This window comes from Myotis lucifugus, unplaced genomic scaffold (assembly GCF_000147115.1).
Source record: "Myotis lucifugus unplaced genomic scaffold, Myoluc2.0 scaffold_345, whole genome shotgun sequence".
Classification (NCBI taxonomy): Eukaryota; Metazoa; Chordata; class Mammalia; order Chiroptera; family Vespertilionidae; genus Myotis; species Myotis lucifugus.
In genome coordinates, this window is record NW_005871393.1 from 514,938 (window position 1) to 536,242 (window position 21,305).

The window sequence follows — 21,305 nt, forward strand, 5'->3', positions numbered from 1 at the left end:
CCTAAACGGACTAGGAGGCATGTAAAGAACCTGTGCACGTAGAGCCACGCATAGATTTATTTTTGCAGAGGTGGGATGGCAGCGCTTTTAATTATTATTTATGTTGGCAGTTATTCCAAAGGGAGGATGTAGGTAATTGGGGAGGGGAGTGGCTGGGGAGGAGGGGGCGCGTAGAGAATGGGAAGTGAAGCACCTGGATTCTCCTTGTACAGGTGGCCATGGCCTCGCTGCCGACGACGCAGGACCCCTTGGTTCCTGACTTATCTCCTGGACTTCTCCCAGCGGCCTCAGCCCCGGGCAATCTGAGTGCGGAGGCCTCGGTGGGCAATGGGTCAGCAGCTGGCGCAGGCGCCCCGGCCGCCACGCCGTTCCAGAGTCTGCAGCTGGTGCACCAGCTGAAGGGGCTGATCGTGCTGCTCTACAGCCTCGTGGTCGTCGTGGGGCTGGCGGGCAACTGCTTGCTGGTGCTGGTGATCGCGCGGGTGCGCCGGCTGCACAACGTGACCAACTTCCTCATCGGCAACCTGGCCCTGTCCGACGTGCTCATGTGCACCGCCTGCGTGCCGCTCACGCTGGCCTACGCCTTCGAGCCGCGCGGCTGGGTGTTCGGCGGCGGCCTGTGCCACCTGGTCTTCTTCCTGCAGCCCGTCACCGTCTACGTGTCCGTGTTCACGCTCACCACCATCGCGGTGGACCGCTACGTCGTGCTGGTGCACCCGCTTCGCCGGCGCATCTCGCTGCGCTTCAGCGCCTACGCGGTGCTGGGCATCTGGGCGCTGTCCGCGGTGCTGGCGGTGCCCGCGGCCTTGCACACCTATCATGTCGAGCTCAAGCCGCACCGCGTGCGCCTCTGCGAGGAGTTCTGAGGGTCCCAGGAGCGCCAGCGCCAGCTCTATGCCTGGGGACTGCTGCTCGTCACCTACCTGCTTCCCCTGCTGGTCATCCTCCTGTCCTATGTCCGAGTGTCGGTGAAGCTCCGAAACCGCGTGGTGCCGGGCTGCGTGACCCAGAGCCAGGCCGACTGGGACCGCGCGCGGCGCCGCCGCACCTTCTGCCTCCTGGTGGTGGTGGTGGTGGTGTTCGCCATCTGCTGGCTGCCGCTGCACGTCTTCAACCTGCTGCGGGACCTCGACCCGCGCGCCATCGACCCCGACGCCTTCGGGCTGGTGCAGCTGCTCTGCCACTGGCTCGCCATGAGCTCGGTCTGCTACAACCCCTTCATCTACGCGTGGCTGCACGACAGCTTCCGCGAGGAGCTGCGCAAGCTGCTGCTGGCCTGGCCGCGCAAGATCGCGCCGCAAGGCCAGAGCATGACCGTCAGCGTGGTCATCTGAGGCCACTGCGCCCGGCCTGGGCTGGGGAGCTCCACGACCGCTGGTCTCTGAGGGTGCCCACCGAGGCTGGGCTGGAGGGCTTGCTCCCAGCTCCAGAGCTAAGCCAAGACGGGCCAAACTTCCAGCCCAGCCCCCTTGTCCAGCTGCTTTGCCTTGTCCTTGAGTCTTTGTGAAATGTTAAGTGGGCTTTGGTGCAAGTGCTTTGCTTGGAGGAGGCCCCGGGAGAGGAAAGGGGATTTATTATTTGTCTCTTTATGCTTTAAAGGCCAAACAAAGCTCTTGGGTTTTAAAACAGTGTTTCCGAACCGTGGCTGCCTCCCATGCCCTGCCTCCTGTTTGCTCAATGGTGAGATGAGAAGGAACAATGGGGGTAGGAGTTAAAGTGACTGCGTAGGAGTTTGGCAAAGCTCTTCAGTTTGCCTTTTTAAATGGATGCAATTTTTAAGGCTGAGGTATAATGCCTGATATTGCTTCCCTAATTTGAACCCATTTATTTCTAAAATTCTGGGGAAATAGGCATTCCCAATCTACAGCTAGGATGTTAGCATTTCCTGAACAAGACCTTGATACATCATTTTCATTTGAAATCCACTTGCATTTATAGTACAAAACACTTAAAAACGACCTTTGAAAAGGTCTTGCTGTTATGTTCCCCCTCCTCATCCCCCACTTTTATTTGAAAATGATGAGATAAATTAGTTAGTGAAGAGATGAATAAATAGGAATAAAGAGGGAAAGGTACCAGTCACTTAAGGGGACAGATAGCCGTGCAGAGGACAGACCTTCTATCTGTGTGTATGTTTGTGCATACACACCCAGTGCTTGCCACTGGTGGGCACTCACATATTAGCTTTCCTGTGGCAGCTGCGTGCCATACATTCTCCTGCGTTCTCCAATTGCTCGGCCGCAGTAGATCCACAGCTGTCTTCCAGCCACTCAGCACCTGCTCTGCAGTGACACTTGGAACATGATCAATCCAGATGACAAGGACTGGGAGAAGTTTCCTTAAGGCCCAATCAGAAAAATAAGCAGTCACTCACAGGACGCACAGATCAAACACGTAATTCCTTCCACACACGGTTAAGGGAACAGGTGAAGGCCGTTGGGCCACGATACCATGCTGCTAATTCTCACCTTAATCTCCTGAGGACCTTCTGTAAACTAGGACAAGTGCCCAGTGACAAGGGTTTCCACACTGATGTTGGGACAGCGAGCGGGCAGCGAGGGCAGGAGTGTTAGGAAATGACACCTGAAATCCAGCTGTCAGATCAGCCCCCGTGGCATGCAGGGCCTGAGCTATGTCTGCAGCCTCTCGGTTACCAATTGTAAGATTCCAGGGCCGCCACAGCTCACTAAGCAGCTGAATCCGTGTTTCCTCACCTCCCCTTCTCTTACTCCCGGAAAGGAGCGCATTCACTCATTAAGGTGTTCCCTGAAAGGAAGCGGAAGAGGGGGCGATTTGGGGATGACAAGGATTCGATGCTATTACTCCAGTGCCAACAACCAGGATGGAAGAGTGAGGACTGGTGGTTGGGCTAGTTATCAATCCGAGTCTTTAGTAGTTACATGGCTCGAGTGTTTGAAGCATGGGGAAGGGTAGGAAAAGCCTGGCTTGGGAGAAAGGAAAACACAGGTTAACTCGGGAGATGCAAGTTACCTTTGGCAATGACACTAACACGAGCGGTCGGCTTCACCTGTGGATGTGGAGAACAAAGACCCTGTGCTCTAATAATGCAGCCCTCCCCCTCCCAATGGACTCATCTCCCAGGCACCCCAGGGACAGGCTCCTGTGCTTCCAGCAGTTCCATTACTTGCGAGGCTCAAGGCCACACATGTCACGTTTCCTTAGAGCAGCGGTTCTCAACCTGTGGGTAGCGACCCCTTTGGGGGTCGAACGACCCTTTCACAGGGGTCGCCTAAGACCATCGAAAAACACATATCTAATTACATACTGTTTTTGTGATTAATCACTATGCTTTAATTATGTTCAATTTGTAACAATGAAAATACATCCTGCATATCAGATATTTACATTACGATTCATAACAGTAGAAAAATTACAGTTATGAAGTAGCAACGAAAATAATTTTATGGTTGGGGGTCACCACAACATGAGGAACTGTATTAAAGGGTCGCAGCATTAGGAGGGTTGAGAACCACTGCCTTAGAGCATTCTTTGGTTGAGTATGTGTGGAGAGTGGAGGCGATGGGGGAAAGGATGGAATTAGTTGGGGAGAAATATGACGAATTGGGGTCTCTTTGTTGCAAGGTTACATTCACTGGTTCTCAGCTCTGGCTGCTCCTAGAATCACCTGGGGGAGCTATCAGAAAACATCACTGCCTAGACCAGCGGTTCTCAACCTGTGGGTCGCGACCCCTTTGGCAGTTGAACGACCCTTTCACAGGGGTCGCCTAAGACCATCCTGCATATCAGATATTGACATTACGATTCATAACAGTAGCAACATTACAGTTATGAAGTAGCAACCAAAATAATTTTATGGTTGGGTCACAACATGAGGAACTGTATTTAAAGGGCCAGAAGGTTGAGAACCACTGGCCCTAGAGTAGACCCTCTGCTCACAGAGTCCCATTGATGTGAGATGGGGCTGGGCATAAGTGTTTTTTTTTTCAAAGCATTTCAGTTGGTTTTAATATAATCAGGGATCTATAGGTGTTCATTCAACAGTTTCCTTACACATTTCCTATGCGTAAGGCACTGGATGAGTCCCATCAGATCAATTGCATTATAAAGTTATACACCAGGAATTACTCCAAATCCAAAAACTGAAGTGTTCCCTGATTAGCCTGATGTAAGAAGGCCTGTATCAACTGTGAGAAGAAAGTGTCCCAATAATTACTAGAAAAGCTGCCACCTGTTTCTATCTTGCCTACAGCTTAAACTTTTTAACACTTATATGGATTTTGTGGAGAGCCTGAAGAGGTTGGGGAATTGTGTTGTGTTTATAAATATTTTTACAAATTAAGCCAATTGGCAAATGAATAGCAACTAATTAATTCTTACCCTATTGAAATCTATTTGGGTCTAGTTTGACGATAAAACAAACTTTAAAAAAAAAAAATCTCCCACTCCCGACCAGCGTGGCTCAGTGGTTGAACGTCGATCTATGAACCAGAAGGTCATGGTTCCATTCCCGGTCAGGACACATGTTAGGGTTGTGGGTTCGATCCCCAGTGTGAGGTATGCAGAAGGCAGCCAATTAGTGATTCTCTCTCATCATTGATGTTTCTATCTCTCTCTGAAATCAATAAAAATATATTTCAAAAAAAATCTCTCAGAAGTGAACCCTAGAGAAATCCACATAAGGTTGCAGTAGGAAATTTTATTTAATATAATTGACTTTAGGTAACAGCAAGCATCCAGTCCTCCTCCTGCAAGGAGTCATACAGGCCATAGACCTGGGAACTGAGCCAGTCTGCTACTTGGCAGCAGCCCTTTCCCAGACTGACAGGAGGTTCTGTAATCCTCTTTGCAGGCGTTGTCACCAGGTCTCACTTTTGGCAGTCAATCAATAGATTTATCTCACTGAATCGGCTGGGGAGTGTTTCAATATGTGTTGGCAACAGTTACCTGGAATTCGCAACTGTGAGAGATGTGAAGGTAGCAGTATTTCTGTTGATGTAACCTTCCTGAATTTTGTTCTTGTGGACGTTCAGCCTGCTCTTCGACAGGGGGTGCTAAGCTCCATGTTTGTTTTCTCAGGTAGGCTAGTTAACCACCTCTGTCCTGTGGCCTGCATTCCTGAACATCCAGTAGTCTTGCAAAAACAAGGCACAGAACTGACATCGAGGGGACCCAGGTGAAAGTGTGGCTAGATCTAGGAGTGAGCCCAGGGCCCATCCCCCAAGGAGCACCTTCGTTCCCTAAGGCAGTTCCTCGATTGATTTTCCTTCATGCATTGATGTCTTTTTTTTTTTTTTAAATATATTTTATTAATTTTTTACAGAGAGGAAGGGAGAGAGATAGAGAGTTCGAAACATCGATGAGATTTTGGGTGCTCAATAAATATTAAATCAGTAGTAGAGTCTTCAGTGGTGGGATTCATAAACCAAGCCAGTTACACACACAGTGTAACTACACAACCTTAGGATGACCAAGGTTAAAGCAAGGATAAATCATGCCCAGAAAAACATACTACTCAATCTAGATTTGTCAGTTCCAGCAGTTTCAGGAGTGAAGTGTTACTTGGGGTTTTCTGTGAACCCCTGGACCCAACCTCAATAAATATTAAATCAGTAGTAGAGTCTTCAGTGGTGGGATTCATAAACCAAGCCAGTTACACACACAGTGTAACTACACAACCTTAGGATGACCAAGGTTAAAGCAAGGATAAATCATGCCCAGAAAAACATACTACTCAATCTAGATTTGTCAGTTCCAGCAGTTTCAGGAGTGAAGTGTTACTTGGGGTTTTCTGTGAACCCCTGGACCCAACCTCAGTAATGACAGCATTTCAGGACATGGCACCGAGCTCTGTGCTCTCCAAGATTGCATGGTCCTAACTCCACAGGCCCATCAAAGGGAGAGTAGAGAATTTCAGGATTAGTGTCTATACCATCATGAATCTGGCTCATTATTTAAATGTTGGCATTTTATCACCCTCTTCCACATATAACTTGGGCAATTTGAAAAACATTCAACACTTGGGCCTTTGAACAAAATTTGATCATCTATATTCCAAAACATTCATGACAGCATCATAAGCAGGACTTACTGGTACTTCTAAAATAGAAGTTAAAAAATGAACTTAGGTTCACCTTTCCAGGGATCCATATATTTTGCTAAATGAGACAAGCTAGTCTACTGATGTTGGAAATGCAAAATATTTATTTGGATGGATGAGAGTTGCAATCTGGATTTGTTAAAAGATCATACATCTTCAATGAGTCTTTGGAAGGAGAAAGCCTTGAGTGTGCACACTTCCAACAGGTTTTGAATGGTTCTTCTCTTCTTTCCAATTCAGTTCCTCTTCATTTCCCCACTCTTTAGTTCTCTATTCTGCCTCTTTTCTTCTTTCCCATATTATCTGTGAAATACCTCTGATCTGAAGCTACCCCCACCCCAGTGAAGGGGAGCTGGTGAGATTCAAGCATCCATCTCCCTGTGGGTCCTTCTAAGGTGAGTCATATTGGAGAGCGACCCTGCTATTCCGTTGCAGAGGGTGGACGGCACCCAACAAGTGGAGGGCTGCCGTCCTTGCATTTCCTGCCCACTGTGGGGTCTCGGAGCTCACAGCACTGACTGTCTCACAGATGACTGAGCAGTGGTGGGTAACAAGAGTTTGCACAGAATCTCTGCAGGGCCCGTTATGTGGCAAATCACCCAGAGAGCTCACAAGAGGGGTCTCGCAATGAGAAGTCAAATGTGTCTCATTACTTAAGCCAGAATAAGTAAATAACAGAGTCTTTTAGCCATTCCATGCTCCCTCCCTCAGCTCTCAAAAAACCCTCTTCTCCACTTGCTGGTGACTAAATCCTGTTCCCACCACCGCCCCTGAATTCATCTCCTCCTTCTAGAATGGCCTCTAATGATGAATGGAAAGCTACACTCTTCCCTACCACACACGATGAGTTACTGCCAAGTAAAAATAAATTAAAAATTCTTTGAGCTGGAAATATTAAGTGAAAACTGCAGGCCTGAGCTCTGGGCTGGAAGTCAGGTGCTGGGCTTCTTCCCTAATCCACAGCACCAGTCGTCCTTGGTCTTCATCCTTGGAGGCTCACCCAACATCTGGGTAGGAGGCTCGCCCAACATCTGGGTAGGAGGCTCACCCAACATCTGGGTAGGAGGCTCGCCCATCATCTGGGTGGGAGGCTCGCCCATCATCTGGGTAGGAGGCTCGCCCATCATCTGGGTAGGAGGCTCGCCCATCATCTGGGTAGGAGGCTCACTGCTGTAGCATAACCTGCCTCAGGGCGGTCAGATGGGTGGCCTGGCCTTGCTGGGTGGAACCTAAAACAAGCAGGTTCCTTTGTGGAGCGAATCCTTCTGAGGCCATCACCGTTTCTTAAAAACAGGCCCCTGTTTATTCCAATTTCCTTTCTACCCCAGGCTTCTCCAGGGAACCCCCTTTCTTTCTGTGACATAATTACAGAACGCGGGGCATTTACACATCAACATTGCTTTCTGGGAGACAAATGTCTTCTTAGGCTTATAATGACATTAATAATAAGCGCTCTTGAAGTGCAGCTGATGGAGGCAGGTGCTTCCGCCTGACCTAGCCACCGGGGCATGGCCTCGTCCGGGACACGCGGATGCTTGTGGTCTCCTACATCCCTCGGCAAACGAGGTGAGTGGAGGAGGAGGATCAGGAGCCCGCAGTTTTGCGGGGGCCTGGGCGCTGCACCAGCATGTCTAGCGCCACCGCTAGTGCCTCTCGCCCCTGCACGGTGAGCTGGCTCCGGGGACTGGCTGAGGGTCCACAGCTGGGCTGCCGGGGGCATTCTCCCTGCCGAAGAGCAAAGGGTGTCGTTGGTGGGACGTCCGCAGGCCTGTAGTTCAGGGCTGTGCAAGGACCACTCCGGTGCCCACGAGCGAGCGGGCTGCTGACCTTGGCCTGGCCTAGGCGCCTGAATCGCAGCGCTGGGTGCCCAGCACCTTCCTCTGCTACCACGTGGTCCTCCCGCAGCCCCGCGACCTTTCCCTGTGGGCATTTTGGCTTCCTGCCCTCATGTGAGTTCATGGCTATTCTGCAGCGGCGCCACGCGGTAGCGGCGCTCCAGGCGCCTCGTGGTGGCTAGAGCGCCGGACCAGCACCAAGGCGGCGCCATGGTGACGCGGGGGTCGCCTCTGGCGGAGTCTCGCAAAGCTTCTAGGCCCGGTCTGCGAGCCTCCAGACCCCGCAACACGGTCCCGGTGGCCTGTGATGTCTGCTGCCCCCGCGCCCACCCCCAGAGCGTCTTTCAGCTGCTCCAGAGACTGGGCCTGAGCCTCGTCTCCCACGCTTCGCAGGGTCCTGCTCTGCCCCTGGCGCCTCCCGCTCCTGCTGGCCCAGCGCGGGGTCTGCCCTCACTCTTCTCCTCCTCGAGTGCGAGCCCTGCTCTGCTCCTGCGTTAGTGGGGGCGCTGCGGGCAGAGGGCGCTGCGGGCAGGGGCGCTGCGGGGCGCCGGCCACTAGGGGCGCTGCGGGGCAGAGGGCGCTGCGGGCAGGGGCGCCGGCCACTAGGGGCGCCCCCGCGGACCTCGCGAGATCCTGCGCTGGGCGTGCGCGCACGCTCTCAGACCTCGGGGCGGGCAGCTTCCCGGCGCTGGGCGGCTCGGCCCGCGTGCGGAGGACCCATCCTCTGGGGCTCCTCTCGGGACGGGTTCTGCAGCCTGAGCCTAAGTCACCGCACGTAGCTCCTCGCAGGCGTTTCTTGGTTACCGAGGAAACCACGCAGGACTTCCGAGGTACACGCACGAGCTCCCGCATGGCTGGGCCCTCGAGGGGGTGGTCGGGTGTGTGTTGGGGGATGGGAGACGGGTGGGGTGGGGTGGGGGTGGGAGAGCGCTCGGTTACGTTCGCTTCTGGCTGAACGTGCCAACCACAAGACCTTTGCCTGCTTCCCTGCGCATTATCCCGCCTGGGCAGTAGCTGGACTTGCGGCGTCCTCGTCCTCCACTCCTGCCAGTGGACATGGCCCGCCCGGGGGTGTGTGTGTGAATCCAGGTCTGTCTGGTTCCAAAGCCCCTTCCCAGCACATTGTCCTGCACCACACAATTGACACGCTAATAATGACCAGGGACAGTCATAATAGTAATAACCTTAGCTCTGTTTCATTTGCGGCCATTTGCAATCGACTCACATTTTACAGGCCAGGGGAGTAAGTCACAGAGAGACGAGGCCGCTCTCCCACGATCCTCTGGCTTGTGAGTGGCAACGTGGAGAATCAGACTCAGGCAGCTGCTGCAAAGCCCATAGTCCTTCCCCTCTACACTGAGCTCCCTCTCCCAACATGATGGGGTTGTCCCGAAACACACCCCTCGGTCCCTGGTGCTCTGTGTTTGCCCGGACAGCTGGGCTCTTGGCACACGTTGTACCAAGGCTGGCTTGGAGACAAAGCCCAAACCCACAGTGGGTCTCTCGAGCGACCTCGTTGGATGCTGACCAAGGGAGGTCTGACATTCTGTCTTTATTTTTTTTAAAATATATTTTATTGATTTTTCACAGAGAGGAAGAGAGAGGGATAGAGAGTTAGAAACATCGATGAGAGAGGAACATTGATCAGCTGCCTCTTGCACACCTCCTACTAGGGATGTGCCCGCAACCAAGGTACATGCCCTTGGCGGGAATCGAACCCAGGACCTTTCAGTCCGCAGGCCGATGCTCTATCCACTGAGCCAAACCGGTCAGGGCTGACATTCTGTCTTTAGATGGAATTTATTTCCTTCCTTTCTTGCAACATTCTTGCCCGTATCTGTCTTTCTTTGCTGCTGGTTATTTTCCCCGGGAATGGAAGGTTGGAGGACGCTTTGGCTGCCTGAACGAGTGTCCTATCACCCACACGAGTACGGGAGCGATTTGTCAGGCATTACCACGCAGGTGCTCATTATGCTCATCAAGAGGTAATGACACGCTGGGACTGCGGCTGGAGCCTGAATAGCAATCGGCCTGCCTGGACCAGGAGAGGAAAGATCCTGGTAGCATGTATCTGTCAGTTCCTCGTGCTCATTGTCGAGGTAGGTTGAATGAGCCTTAATGAATCCATTCATGTAGGGCGATTTGGCTTGGAGTTCATTTAGTGCTCATCAGGGAATACGCATCCCCCTTACGCACGGTCAGCGCACCTTCTCGAGGACAGTAGCTCATTAGGCTCTTCTTCCTGCAAACCAGACTCAGTGAGCGGGCCAACTCCTGGTGCCGCAGCTGGTGGAAGAGACCCCGAAAGGTCTTGCGCATCGCCGCAAGGAGGCTGGTCTCTGGACTTGACTGCAGCCCGTCACCGGGACAGGCCAGGCACTGCCCACGTGACAGAACCCTGGCTCCCGCTATGCCAGCTGGGACGGAGAAGATGGAGGGTTTCCCACTGGAGCTGCCAGTTAACACACTCGACTCCGGAGGGGCAGAGAGGCTGAACCAGAAGGACCCCGGGGGAGCATCTGGCCCGGTCCCCACATTGAACAGATGAGGCGACCGATGTCCAGATTGTGTGGGGCTTAACCCTGGCCGCAGAGCCCGTGACAGTGGCACAGCAGAGACCGGCTTTAGCGAATTGCTTCGATTCTGTCTTTTTATTTTTCTGATTTTAAAAAATAATCGTATCGTTAAAACAATAATCGTATTGTTATAAGGGAGAAATGGAAAAGGTGAGCGGTACCTCAAGCTCTCCCAGCGCGTCACTGAGTTTCTGTAGGATCGAGCTTGTTTGAGACGCTGCTGAACCGTGTGCTGGCCGTGCCTGAGGGCGATGCGTATTCTTGGGTGAGGACCAAATGAACTCAAAGCCAAATCACCCTAAAAGAACGGATTCATGGTATTTTGGTACTTTGTCATAGCTGTGTGAAAGAGTGTCCTGCTACTTCGTCTGGACTCAGTGTTTAAAATGAAGAAATGTAGGTGTCAAGAGGGAGTTGAACTTGCCCAAGGACCACAACAATAAGCTCACAGCAGGAATGATCTGGTTGGGGACATTCTGGGGATAAGCGAATGCTACTTTCTCTCCATCTCTGTGACCCTCAGCTCAAGCTTAAAATCACAGGGAAGGGGCATCTGATGGACCTGGCTTGTTCCCTGGGCCAGAGAGAACCAAGAACCAAGTGCAATCCCATCAGTCTAGAACTGTGGTTCTCAACCTTCCTAACGCCGCGACCCTTTAATACAGTTCCTCTTGTTGTGGTGACCCCCCAATTTCATTGTTACAAATTGAACATAATTAAAACATTGTGATTAATCACAAAAATAATATGTAATTATATATGTGTTTTCCCATGGTCTTAGGCGACCCCTGTGAAAGGGTCGCTTGACCCCCAAAGGGGTCGCGACCCACAGGTTGAGAACCACTGGTCTAGAACCATGGAGAAAGAGCGAATCCCTCCAGAGGACGTGGGAGTGCCCTCAGAAAGGGGGATGGACAGCTTCAAACACAGCTGTCTCTGGAATAATCTTCTCACAACAAAGAGAGGCGTGTCTTGCCTCTCTCCGATGCTTCTCTCCCTTGTTCATTCGCAGACTCGCCTCCTCATTGGTGCTCTTGGACCCTAGCTGGGTTCTCGGGGTGGTGTGAGCGGTGGAACATGATCGCTGTCCCTGGGGACTTACAGTTGTCCTGGGGTCAGAGGACAGTCATGGAAACCATAGAGGAGGTACTGTCCTTGCCTGGTTTTGGTATCAGAGAAATGACTAGCTTCATGTAATTCATTGGGGAAGGTCCTCTCCGCTTCTGTTTTCTGGAAGAGATTGTGGAGAACTGATGCCAGTTCTTTGTATGTTTGGTAGAATTCTCTAGTGAAACCATCTGGGCCTGGAGATTTGTTTTTGGAGTTTTAAAATTTACAAATTTAATTCCCTTAATAGTTGTAGGGTTATTTAAATACTTTATTTTCTAAACAATTGAAGTGTGGGAGTTTGTGCTGTGTGAGGACGCGGTCCATTTCATCTAAGTTGTCATAGCATTCTCTTAGTATTCTTTGGATGTCTTCAGGGACTGTAGTGACATACCCTGTTTCCTTCCTGATATGTATAATTTGTGTCTTCTGTCTTTTTTCCCTTGTCAGTTTTTCTAGATGTTTGCAAATGTTACAAATCTTTTCCAAGAACCAGCTCTTTTTTTTGGTATTGATTCCTTTATTGTTTTTGTTTTCAGTTGCATTGTTTGCTGTTACAAATTTCCTTTCTTCTGTGTGTGCTGAATTTTTTCTTTTTTTGTTCTTTGAGGTGCAAGCTCAGAGTATTGATTAAGATGTTTCCTTTTTTTCTAATGTATGTATTTAGCATTGTAAAATGTGCTCTCAACATTGTGTGAGCTGTATCCCACAATCTGGTTCCTTTTCATTCAGTTCCATGTTTTTTTTTCTTTTTCTAAATATGTTTTTATTGATTTCAGAGAGGAAAGGAGAGGGAGAGAGAGAAACATCAATGATGAGAGAGACTCATTGATTGGCTGCCTCCTGCACACCCCCTACCAGGGATTGAGCCCTCAACCCTGGCATACGTCCTGACCAGGAAATGAACTATGACCTCTTGGTTCATAGGTTGACACTGAGCCATACCAGCTGGGTGGTTCCATGTGCTTTTTAAAAAATTTTCCTTGAGACTTCCACTTTGATCCTGGACTATTTAGAAGTGTGTTCTTCAGTTTCCAAGTGTTGAGAGATTTTTATGTTACCTTCTGATATTTATTTCTAGCTTGATCACTGTGGTCAGAGAACACACTCTGTAAGATTTCAGTTCTTTAAAATTGTTGAGATTTGCTTTCTGGCTCAGGATATGGCCTATTTTGGTAGATGGTCGGCGGGCACTTGAAGATAATGTGTATTCTGCTGTTGTTGAGTGCAGTGTACTATGAATGTTGGTTTCATCTTGTTGTTGAGTAGCTGGAGTAGAGGGCAGGTGTTGCCTGTAGATTATCTGGCTTGCTAAGCTGCTTTCCTGCACTTGGCTAGAGAGAGCAGGCTTTTGAGGGGATTTTTTGGGTCTATGTCTAGTGGTGTTTTTGTGTTGCCAGCAGTTTTAGTTCCAAGCCTGGGATCCATAAGACAAAGAGACAAACCAGGGAACGCACCGCTATGTCGCTCCCAGTTTCCCTATTTCGCCTGCCTTCGTCCTCCCTCCTTTCAGAATCTTATGTCTTACTTTTCGTGTAATATCTAGGATTTTGGTTGTGTGTAGCAGGAGGAATAGGAAAAAGCACATATATTCTGTCTTCCTGGAGGAGGAAGTTCTGAGGTAATGTTTTTAAGCGCATAAACTAAAACACAATTACAGGGGACACCAATTGTATTAAAACATAGTTATCAGATATTAAAAACCCACATTTGGGATACAGCAGTATGTCCATTTCTTTATTACTATATTAAAATACCCAGTGGTAGGTTGATGGTCACTGGAGTAATGTTGAGGTAGTCATTTGTATGAGCAGTATTTTGAGAATCTGCCCCCGTGGTGATGTAATGTCAGATGACCTGCGATTTCTACTGGTGACAGCGTCTCTAACCTGACTCTGTACCTTTCTGCCTGCATTCATACTTGAAGGAAATGACACATTTTATTGTAGGCGAGTCACCAATAAAGGGCAGTTATTTTCCAATCCCACGCCAAAGACCCACTGAGTTTTTAACCCTGGTTAACAACCCCTGCTTTCAAGGACAAAACTGGGTGTATTCTTAACCTCAAGCCCAGAGCAACGACAGTAAAGCCTGTAGTCAGAACTTTCTGGCAGAGACCAAATAATAATAATGATAATAATTTGAGGCCTGAAGCCCACAGTGGTCAATGAATAAGATGGCCAGGCCAAGGCAGCCAAGAGCACAGCTGGATATGATTAGGGGACGACAAGAAGCCAAGGTTCTGGGCCAGACACCGCATCTCAGAGATTCTTCCTACCCAGAGCCATGGGCACCACATCAGTGAAGTGGTGGAGCTCGGCAAAGCCTGGTCTTTGCTGGTCACCCAGGAGACGCCGTCTGAGAAGAGGGTGAGGCTGGCAGTTCAACTGGGCAGAGTTTAGAAAGAGGAGGGGTGCCCCGCCCTTCTGACAACCAGCCAATTTCCCGCTCTGTGCCTGTTCCTGCTGCACAGAAGCGATTTTCCTCCGGGGACATTGCGTTCTGAGCTTGGGGCACTCAGGGCCTGACTCCCACACAATGCCCGGCAGCCCTGGATTGGCTTGCGTGTACACTGCATTCTCATAAAAGGCAGGACTGCTTTGTGCAGCCTCGAGGGGCACAAGGTGCTACGTCTACGGGAAATTGAAATAAGCACCCCAATTTACAAGTTGCCAATTTGATCCTCTTTGTCTGGGGCAGGCCTGATGCAATTGGAAGGGCGGTTAAAAGTTTCTTTGGCTTCCTTTTTTGCTTTTCATTAAAGTTACAACTAACTGTGCCTCGCATTTTAATGAAAGGGAGTGGTGTGAACAACCAGAGGCTCTCGGAGGAGACCCGGAGTAAGAGTGCAGTTGCTAAGGCGCGGGACCGGACCAGCTAATTTTGTGGGCATAACATCGCCTGGTTATTTAATCTCCTGCAGTGGTCGGCAGACTGCGGCTCTCGAGCCACATGCGGCTCTTTGGCCCCTTGAGTGTGGCTCTTCCACAAAATACCGACTTCTGCGCATGGGCCACGAAGTTTCAATCTCACTGTACGTGCACACCTGCACGTGGTATTTTGTGGTATTTTGTGGAAGAGCCACATTCAAGGGGCCAAAGAGCCGCATGTGGCTCGCGAGCCATGGTTTGCCGACCACGGTCCTAGAGCATTCGTTTCGTCTGTCAGCACGTCTCCGAAGCCTGGAGGAGCTGCTAATTGCAACACCAAGGGGGAGGGCAGACCTTTCCAACCTTGTGTAAATGTCAACGGCCAGAGTGGGGCCCAGAGCTTTGATTTTACTGCTGGAGAGAAACCGTCTTCCGCTGCGGGAAGAAGGCTGGTGGGGGCCTCTCCACTCACCGTTTCTGCCAGACCAAACTCTCGCACACTCCAGCCCTGGCTCCGGACCCTGGCCGAACGCTAGACACCCGGGTGCCTTTAAATAAAGACCAATGTCTGGGCCCCATCGCCGAGGATTCTGATGTAATCGGTCTGGGGTGGGGTCCAGGCATGAGATTTTTAAAAAGCTCTCCTAAGTGATTTTAATGGGCTGCCCAGGCTAGAGCCACCTTTCTACCACGGTGTCTCATACTCAAAGTTTGAGAACTTCCCGGAATTTTTTTTTTTATAGTCTCCTAATCACTTTCTCCCGATCCATATAAAAGAACTATGATAACGAGTTTTACATGAGCGCGCCCTGTGCATCAGGGCACAGCGCTCTCTGTTTTACCTGCAGGATCTCTTGGAATCCTTGCAGCAATCTTGTAAAGTGTATATTTTTGTGGCCCCACTTTTACAGACAAGGAAACCCCTGGTCAGAGAGGTTAAGTGCCCAGCTGTAAGGGATAGATCTGGATTTGGACGTGGGTCTTACACCAAAGCTCAACTCCTCCTGCCAGTGGTTTCTATCCCCACCTGAGAACACTGGGCCACAGTTACAGGTTCTGCTTCTGCTTCTGCTTCCGCTTCGGACCAGCTCTAGCCCTGGTCAGGGGTCGTGAGAACCTGAGACAGAATGGAGGGTCAGGTGACTCAACAGCTGGTCAGCCACATTCCTTGGCTTGAATCTAGGGTCTCAGCTCTGAGGAGACACATGTGAGCTTCATGCCTGGATTCAAATCCTCTTTATCAGCGAGACCTTGGCCAGATGTCTTAGTTTCCTTAAGATTCAGTTTCCCCACCTGCTGGTGAAGGTGACGAATGTACCCATTGCATAGAATTGTGGGATTAATAATATCATGTGAAGCAGTTAGAATAGGGTGTAGCAGACGTTACTCATGAAAGGTTATTTTTCCCCCTGCAGCTTTATTGAGAGAGAATCCTATATAATAAAAGGCTAATATGCAAATCAACCAGTCATTATGACGTGCACTGACCACCAGGGGGCAGACACTCAATTCAGGAGCTGCCCCCTGGTGGTCAGTGCGCTCCCACAGGGGGAGCGCTGCTCAGCCAGAAGCTCTGAGCCAGGCTCACGGCTGGCAAGCACAGCGGCGGTGGCGAGAGCCTCTCTGCCTCAGCAGCAGTGCTAAGGATGTCTGACTGACGGCTTAGGCCCACAGGGAGCAGGCCTAAGCCATCAGTCAGACATCCCCCGAGGGCTCCTGGACTGCGAGAGGCCGCAGGCCGGGCTGAGGGACCCCCTGAGTGCATGATTTTCGTGCACTGGGCCTCTAGTTGACATATAATACTGTGTAAAGTTAAGGTATGTAGTGTGTTGTTGATTTGTATATATTGCAAAGTGATCACCACCATAGCTTACCTCCATCACGGCTCATAATTACCATTTGTTTTTTTGTGTGTGGTGAGAACATTTAAGATTTACTCTCTTAGTAACTTTCAATTATATAATACAGTATCACTAACCACAGTCACCCTGCTGTGCATTAGAGCTCCAGACTCATTCATCTTAGAACTGGAAGTTGGTCTCCTTTGACCACCATCTCTCCCAGCCCCCAGCCCCTGATACCTTCGTTCTAGTTTCTGTTTCTGTGTGTCCAGCTTTTGAAGTATCCCATAGAAGTGAGATCGTATTATATTGGTCTTTCTCTGGCTGACTTACTTCGCTTAGCATACATGATACCCTGTTGTTGAAAATGTCAGGATTTTGTTCTTTCTCATGGCTGAATAATATTCGTGTGCGTGTGTGTCTGTACATTTTCTCTATCCATTCATTCTCTGATGGTCACTCAGGTTGTTTCCATGTCTTGGCTATTGTGAATATGCTGCAGTGAACACGGGTGTGCAGCTAACTCTTCCATCTTATTTTTGTCTGAAAGGTTAGTTATTAGCATCGTAGTCATTACCACGGATGAGCACTCAGAGGCTGCCTCACTCCCCCATCTCAGGTCCAGAGACGTCCAGTGCTCAGCACAGTGTCTGGGTCCCCAGGGCCGGGCAGCCCTGAGGCTGTGCCTGGGCTCCGTGGTTCAAGCACAAGCAACTGACCCAAGAGACCAAACACCTGCCTCTGCCTTCGGTCTGTGAAACCATCTCAAGGGACAAGGACCTTTCTCTGAATGTATTAGTTTGAACCCCTACAGTGTTGAGAGGGAAAAACCGAACTCACACTGGCTTTACGCTGCAAAGGAATTTATTGGCTGACGTTGGTTGATGCCACTGAAAAGTTCAGGCCTGGCTTTAGGCAGGATGGGCCCAGGGGCTCAGAGGGGGTCCCCAGGCTTCTGTGTGTCTCTCTTCAGCTCTGAGCACCTCTTCCTCGGCGCCGTCCCCATGCACAGGCAGGTCGTTGGAATTCCGGGCTTACCGTCTTGCAGCTAGCAAGTCCCACTATAAAGGAATTGCTTACCCCCATTAATCCCAATAGAAGTCATGCCCAGACCCCCTTGTTTAAGGCAACAGTATTGAGCCGTACCCAGGCTGACTCAGAATGGAGCAATCAACAGATCAACTGCACACTTCATAGCCGGCTGGAAAGTGAACTCAGCCTGGTGCTCAGACAACTCAGAAGTCCATCTTATGGCTTGTTTACACAACAAGAGTCTGGGTTAGAAGAAAAATTAATATGCCCTCCTGATATTTAAATAATAAAAAAAAAGATTGGTGGTATTTAGATGATTTCTAAGAACCCGAGGTCTGTGCCCTAAACTGTGTTGAGCCTAGAGCGCCATCTTGTGATCAATAGTGGTATTTTCCTAGGATGAACTTTTCTCCTTAGGCAATGCTTCAGGCACCTCCCCATCCCCAAATAGCACTGACCCGTGCTGGCTCTGTGCTAGGGACACAGAAATGACAGTCCCCACCACGAGAAGCCGCAGCCCAGTTAATAAATACAACATGGAAGTATCCTACGGGGTCCTGGAGGGGGAGGCATCATCTCTTCCCAGGCACCGGAAGGCCAGTCTGGAGCGGGCCCATCAGAACTTCTTGATGAGCAAACAGTTAACAGTTCCTTTCAGATTCCTCATTACTGCTCTGTTTTTCTTATGGACATAATCCCAGGGCTAACAGTCTCTGGCATGGGGTCAGTTTTCTCAATATAGATGTTTCTCTCAGCGCTGGCCTACAGTTTCTCTCCTTATCCAGGCTTTTAAGATCAATAGTCCCCTTGGCGTCCGACCCTCAATCAATGCAAGGGTCATTCATTATATATCTAAGTCTCTGCAGAGCCTGAAGGCGGAGGAGGCACAGCTTAAAATAGCACGCCCTGCACCGCAGTCTGTGTTCCAGAACTGAAGTCATTCCTGATGCCTCATCTTCCGTACACACAGGTCGGGGGAGCCATGGGCCCGGCAGAGCCAGGGTCTCTAGAGCCCGGGAAAGTGCACAGACCCAGAGCAAGTCCTGGCATCTCTTCCTACAAAGCACATCCCAAGTTTGCCCCCTCCATCACCTCTGCTCCTGCCCCAGTCCACGCCTTCCTCACGGTCCTCCTGGGCAGGAGCCCTAACTCTTCCACTCGCCTCCTCCTCCCTCCGGCCCTCTCATGTCATTGGCCAAAGTGATCCCTTTAAAATACTGCCGTTTGCAACAACATGGATGGACTTTGAGGGTGTTCTGTTAAGTCAGACAGAGAAAGACAAATACTGTATGATCTCACTTATACGTGGAATCTAAAGATCAAAATAAATGCACAAACAAAGCAGAAACAGCCCTGGCCAGATGTCTCAATTGGTTGGAGCTTTGTCCCGTACACCAAAGGGTTGTGGGTTCAATTCCTGGTCAGGGCACATACCTAGGTTGTGGGTTTGATCCCCAGTTGGGGTGCGTAAGGGGGGCAACTGATCAATGTTTTTGACATTGATGTTTCTTTCACTCAAATCAATAAACATATCCTTGGGTGAGGATTAAAAAAATATATTTATAAAAAGCAAATCAGATCAAGTATTGAACCAGCCTTGTATTATGAGTCATACCTGCTTACAGTATTATTATTACATGAAAATTTGCTTATTTGATTTACAATTTAAATTTATATCTATTTCATAAGAGAATTTCAGTTATTTTTTTTTCATGGTATATTATCAAGGTTATGCTAAACTTAATGAATTGAATTGGTAAACTTACAGTTTTCACAGATTTATAGAACTATTTATATAAAATGGAAATATAGGCTCTTGAAAGTTGAAGGTAAAGAAATCTGCTGTAAGACCATTTGGGCCCAGGATCCTTCTAAACTACTTTTTCAATTCTTAGCCTACTCTTCTAAATTTTTGCAGGGTTAATAATCTGCTTAAATTCCTTATGTGTTTCTTAAGATAATTTTGACAATTTAAATTTTCTTAGCAAACTTTAATTTTTATCAAGTTTTTAAAATTTACCTATTTCTCCACAATTTAAAATATCTTCTACATCTTTATTTGTATCTCTTATTTTGAATTCTCAACATGTTTTCTCTTTTTAAAAAATTACACTATCTAGAGATTGCTTTATTTTACAATATTCTCTTTTTTCTTGTTTTCTGATCAGTGTCCCCTTTTTATATTTATTAATGAGATTCTGCTGTTCTTAGGTTTGCTGTTTTGCAAGGAACATTTTTCCCTTCTGTTAAGGCTGATGTCAGAAAACCAACCTTTTTTCTCCTAGAAAAATTCCATGATGTTTTATTAACAAGATTATCAACACCTAGGGGCTTCCATGATCCTCTGTCAATTAATTCATTTACACAATCAGGAAAGCAAATTTATTTTTTTTAAAAGGATGTGCTCCTGAATGCTTACATTACACATCTTCAGAGATGATTGGGCAGTTACAGAAGATCCGTTTATAATTCGTATCAAGCATTGCAGGTAGCAGGTTCAGCTTCCTGTCATCATCTGAACTGTCAGTTTCCACGCACACACATGCATAGGGACCGTCTTCACTTACTTCCATGTGCGATGAAAAGCTCTGTTTAGCCTAATACTTCCCATAGGATCTCGTGTCTCACTGCGCTATTTCAGAATGACGATAGCTCAGGACTTAGGGCTGCGGAGGCCTAGTTTTACATGGAAATATTATTAATAGAGAAGAGGCAAGCAAAACAACAAGTGTCTATCCAGCAGCCAGGTGTCCAGCCCTCGGTGGGAGCTACGTGAACTCGAGGGTGGAGAAGGCATCCTGCACTGGCGGAGCTCGAGTTTGTCCACCGCACACGGGGCAGTGCAGATGCTGTTCCTGCACTTGGTGATTGTCCTTATAACAGCGTCTCACAAAAGAAAAGCAAGAGAGGTCTTACCGTCTCCATTTTGCAAACAAGCTGCCATGCCTGAGCAAAGTTAAACCATTTGCCTCTGGACGCACACTAGGCGGCAGTAGGGTGGGTGTTGAAGCCAGGTCTTGGTGGAGAAGGGTGTGCCCTCCCTTAGAGGGTGGCGAGCCTGAAGTATCTGAACCTCAGTAGGATGAGGAGGGTGGCTCCGCATAGGGTGTTAAAGCCCAGCATAGGGTGTTAAAGCCCAGCAGGGTGAGGGTGGCGCCCATGCAGAGAGGTGGCCCCGCGGTGTCAGAGCCAGTGGAGTGAGGGGTGTGTACAGGGAGGGGCAGCGTTCGGGCTGCTTTCAGCTGCTGTTCGGGCTGCTTTCAGCTGCTGAGGGTCCCGGGACCAGCTTGCCTTCTGCTCTCCTGATTTTTGCCTTGCTGGTTAGTCCCCTTGCACCTGGGCACCACCTGAGTGACTTCCCAATACCCCTTCCCCCACCCTTTGCCACTGAAGCGGGTCTACAGAGACCATAGGCACCCTAAGAGCAGCAAAAGCAGGTCCGCCTGGAGGCCTGGCAGGAGGGCCAGGCAGCGTGTCCTGGTGCGATGGCGCCGTGTGCCATGGTGCCAGGACAGTCGGTTCGCTTTGTTACAATCAAGCGGATGGGAAGCAGCAGGAAATCACACGCAGACTTCTAGATGCTTCTACTGGGTATACCCGCCATCTCCTCCTCCATGTATAATTACATGTGTTATTAACAAGTTCATGGCGGTGACACATGAAGAAGCATATTATGTAATCAGATTGTCTTTGATGGTCTAGTTCATGCTAACGTGAGGATGATGTGTGAACATTTAAATATGTGACACTCATTATCAAAGGCTGACCAGACACCCGTGTTGTTTTCATATCCTTTTATGTTCTTTGTCTCCGTGTTCTTACTCATTCTGTGGGCCAGCACGTGTCTAGTCCATTCCCCATGAGGGACCTGGTTGGCATTCTGCTAGCTGGGACAGCCAGTTGTCCTCCGTGCTGCCCTGGAGTCCCTGGGACCAAAGCTGCCTTTCTCGTGAAAAGGAAAGTTT

The 21,305-nt window shown here is 49.4% G+C and overlaps 1 protein-coding gene across 1 annotated transcript; it reads left to right on the plus strand.

Moving 5' to 3' along the window:
• The first annotated feature begins 218 nt into the window (after positions 1-218).
• Positions 219-1,334, plus strand: PRLHR (prolactin releasing hormone receptor). Its single transcript, XM_023764722.1, is given in 1 exon segment — positions 219-1,334. A coding segment is annotated over 1 exon segment (1,116 nt).
• Positions 1,335-21,305: the final 19,971 nt, after the last annotated feature.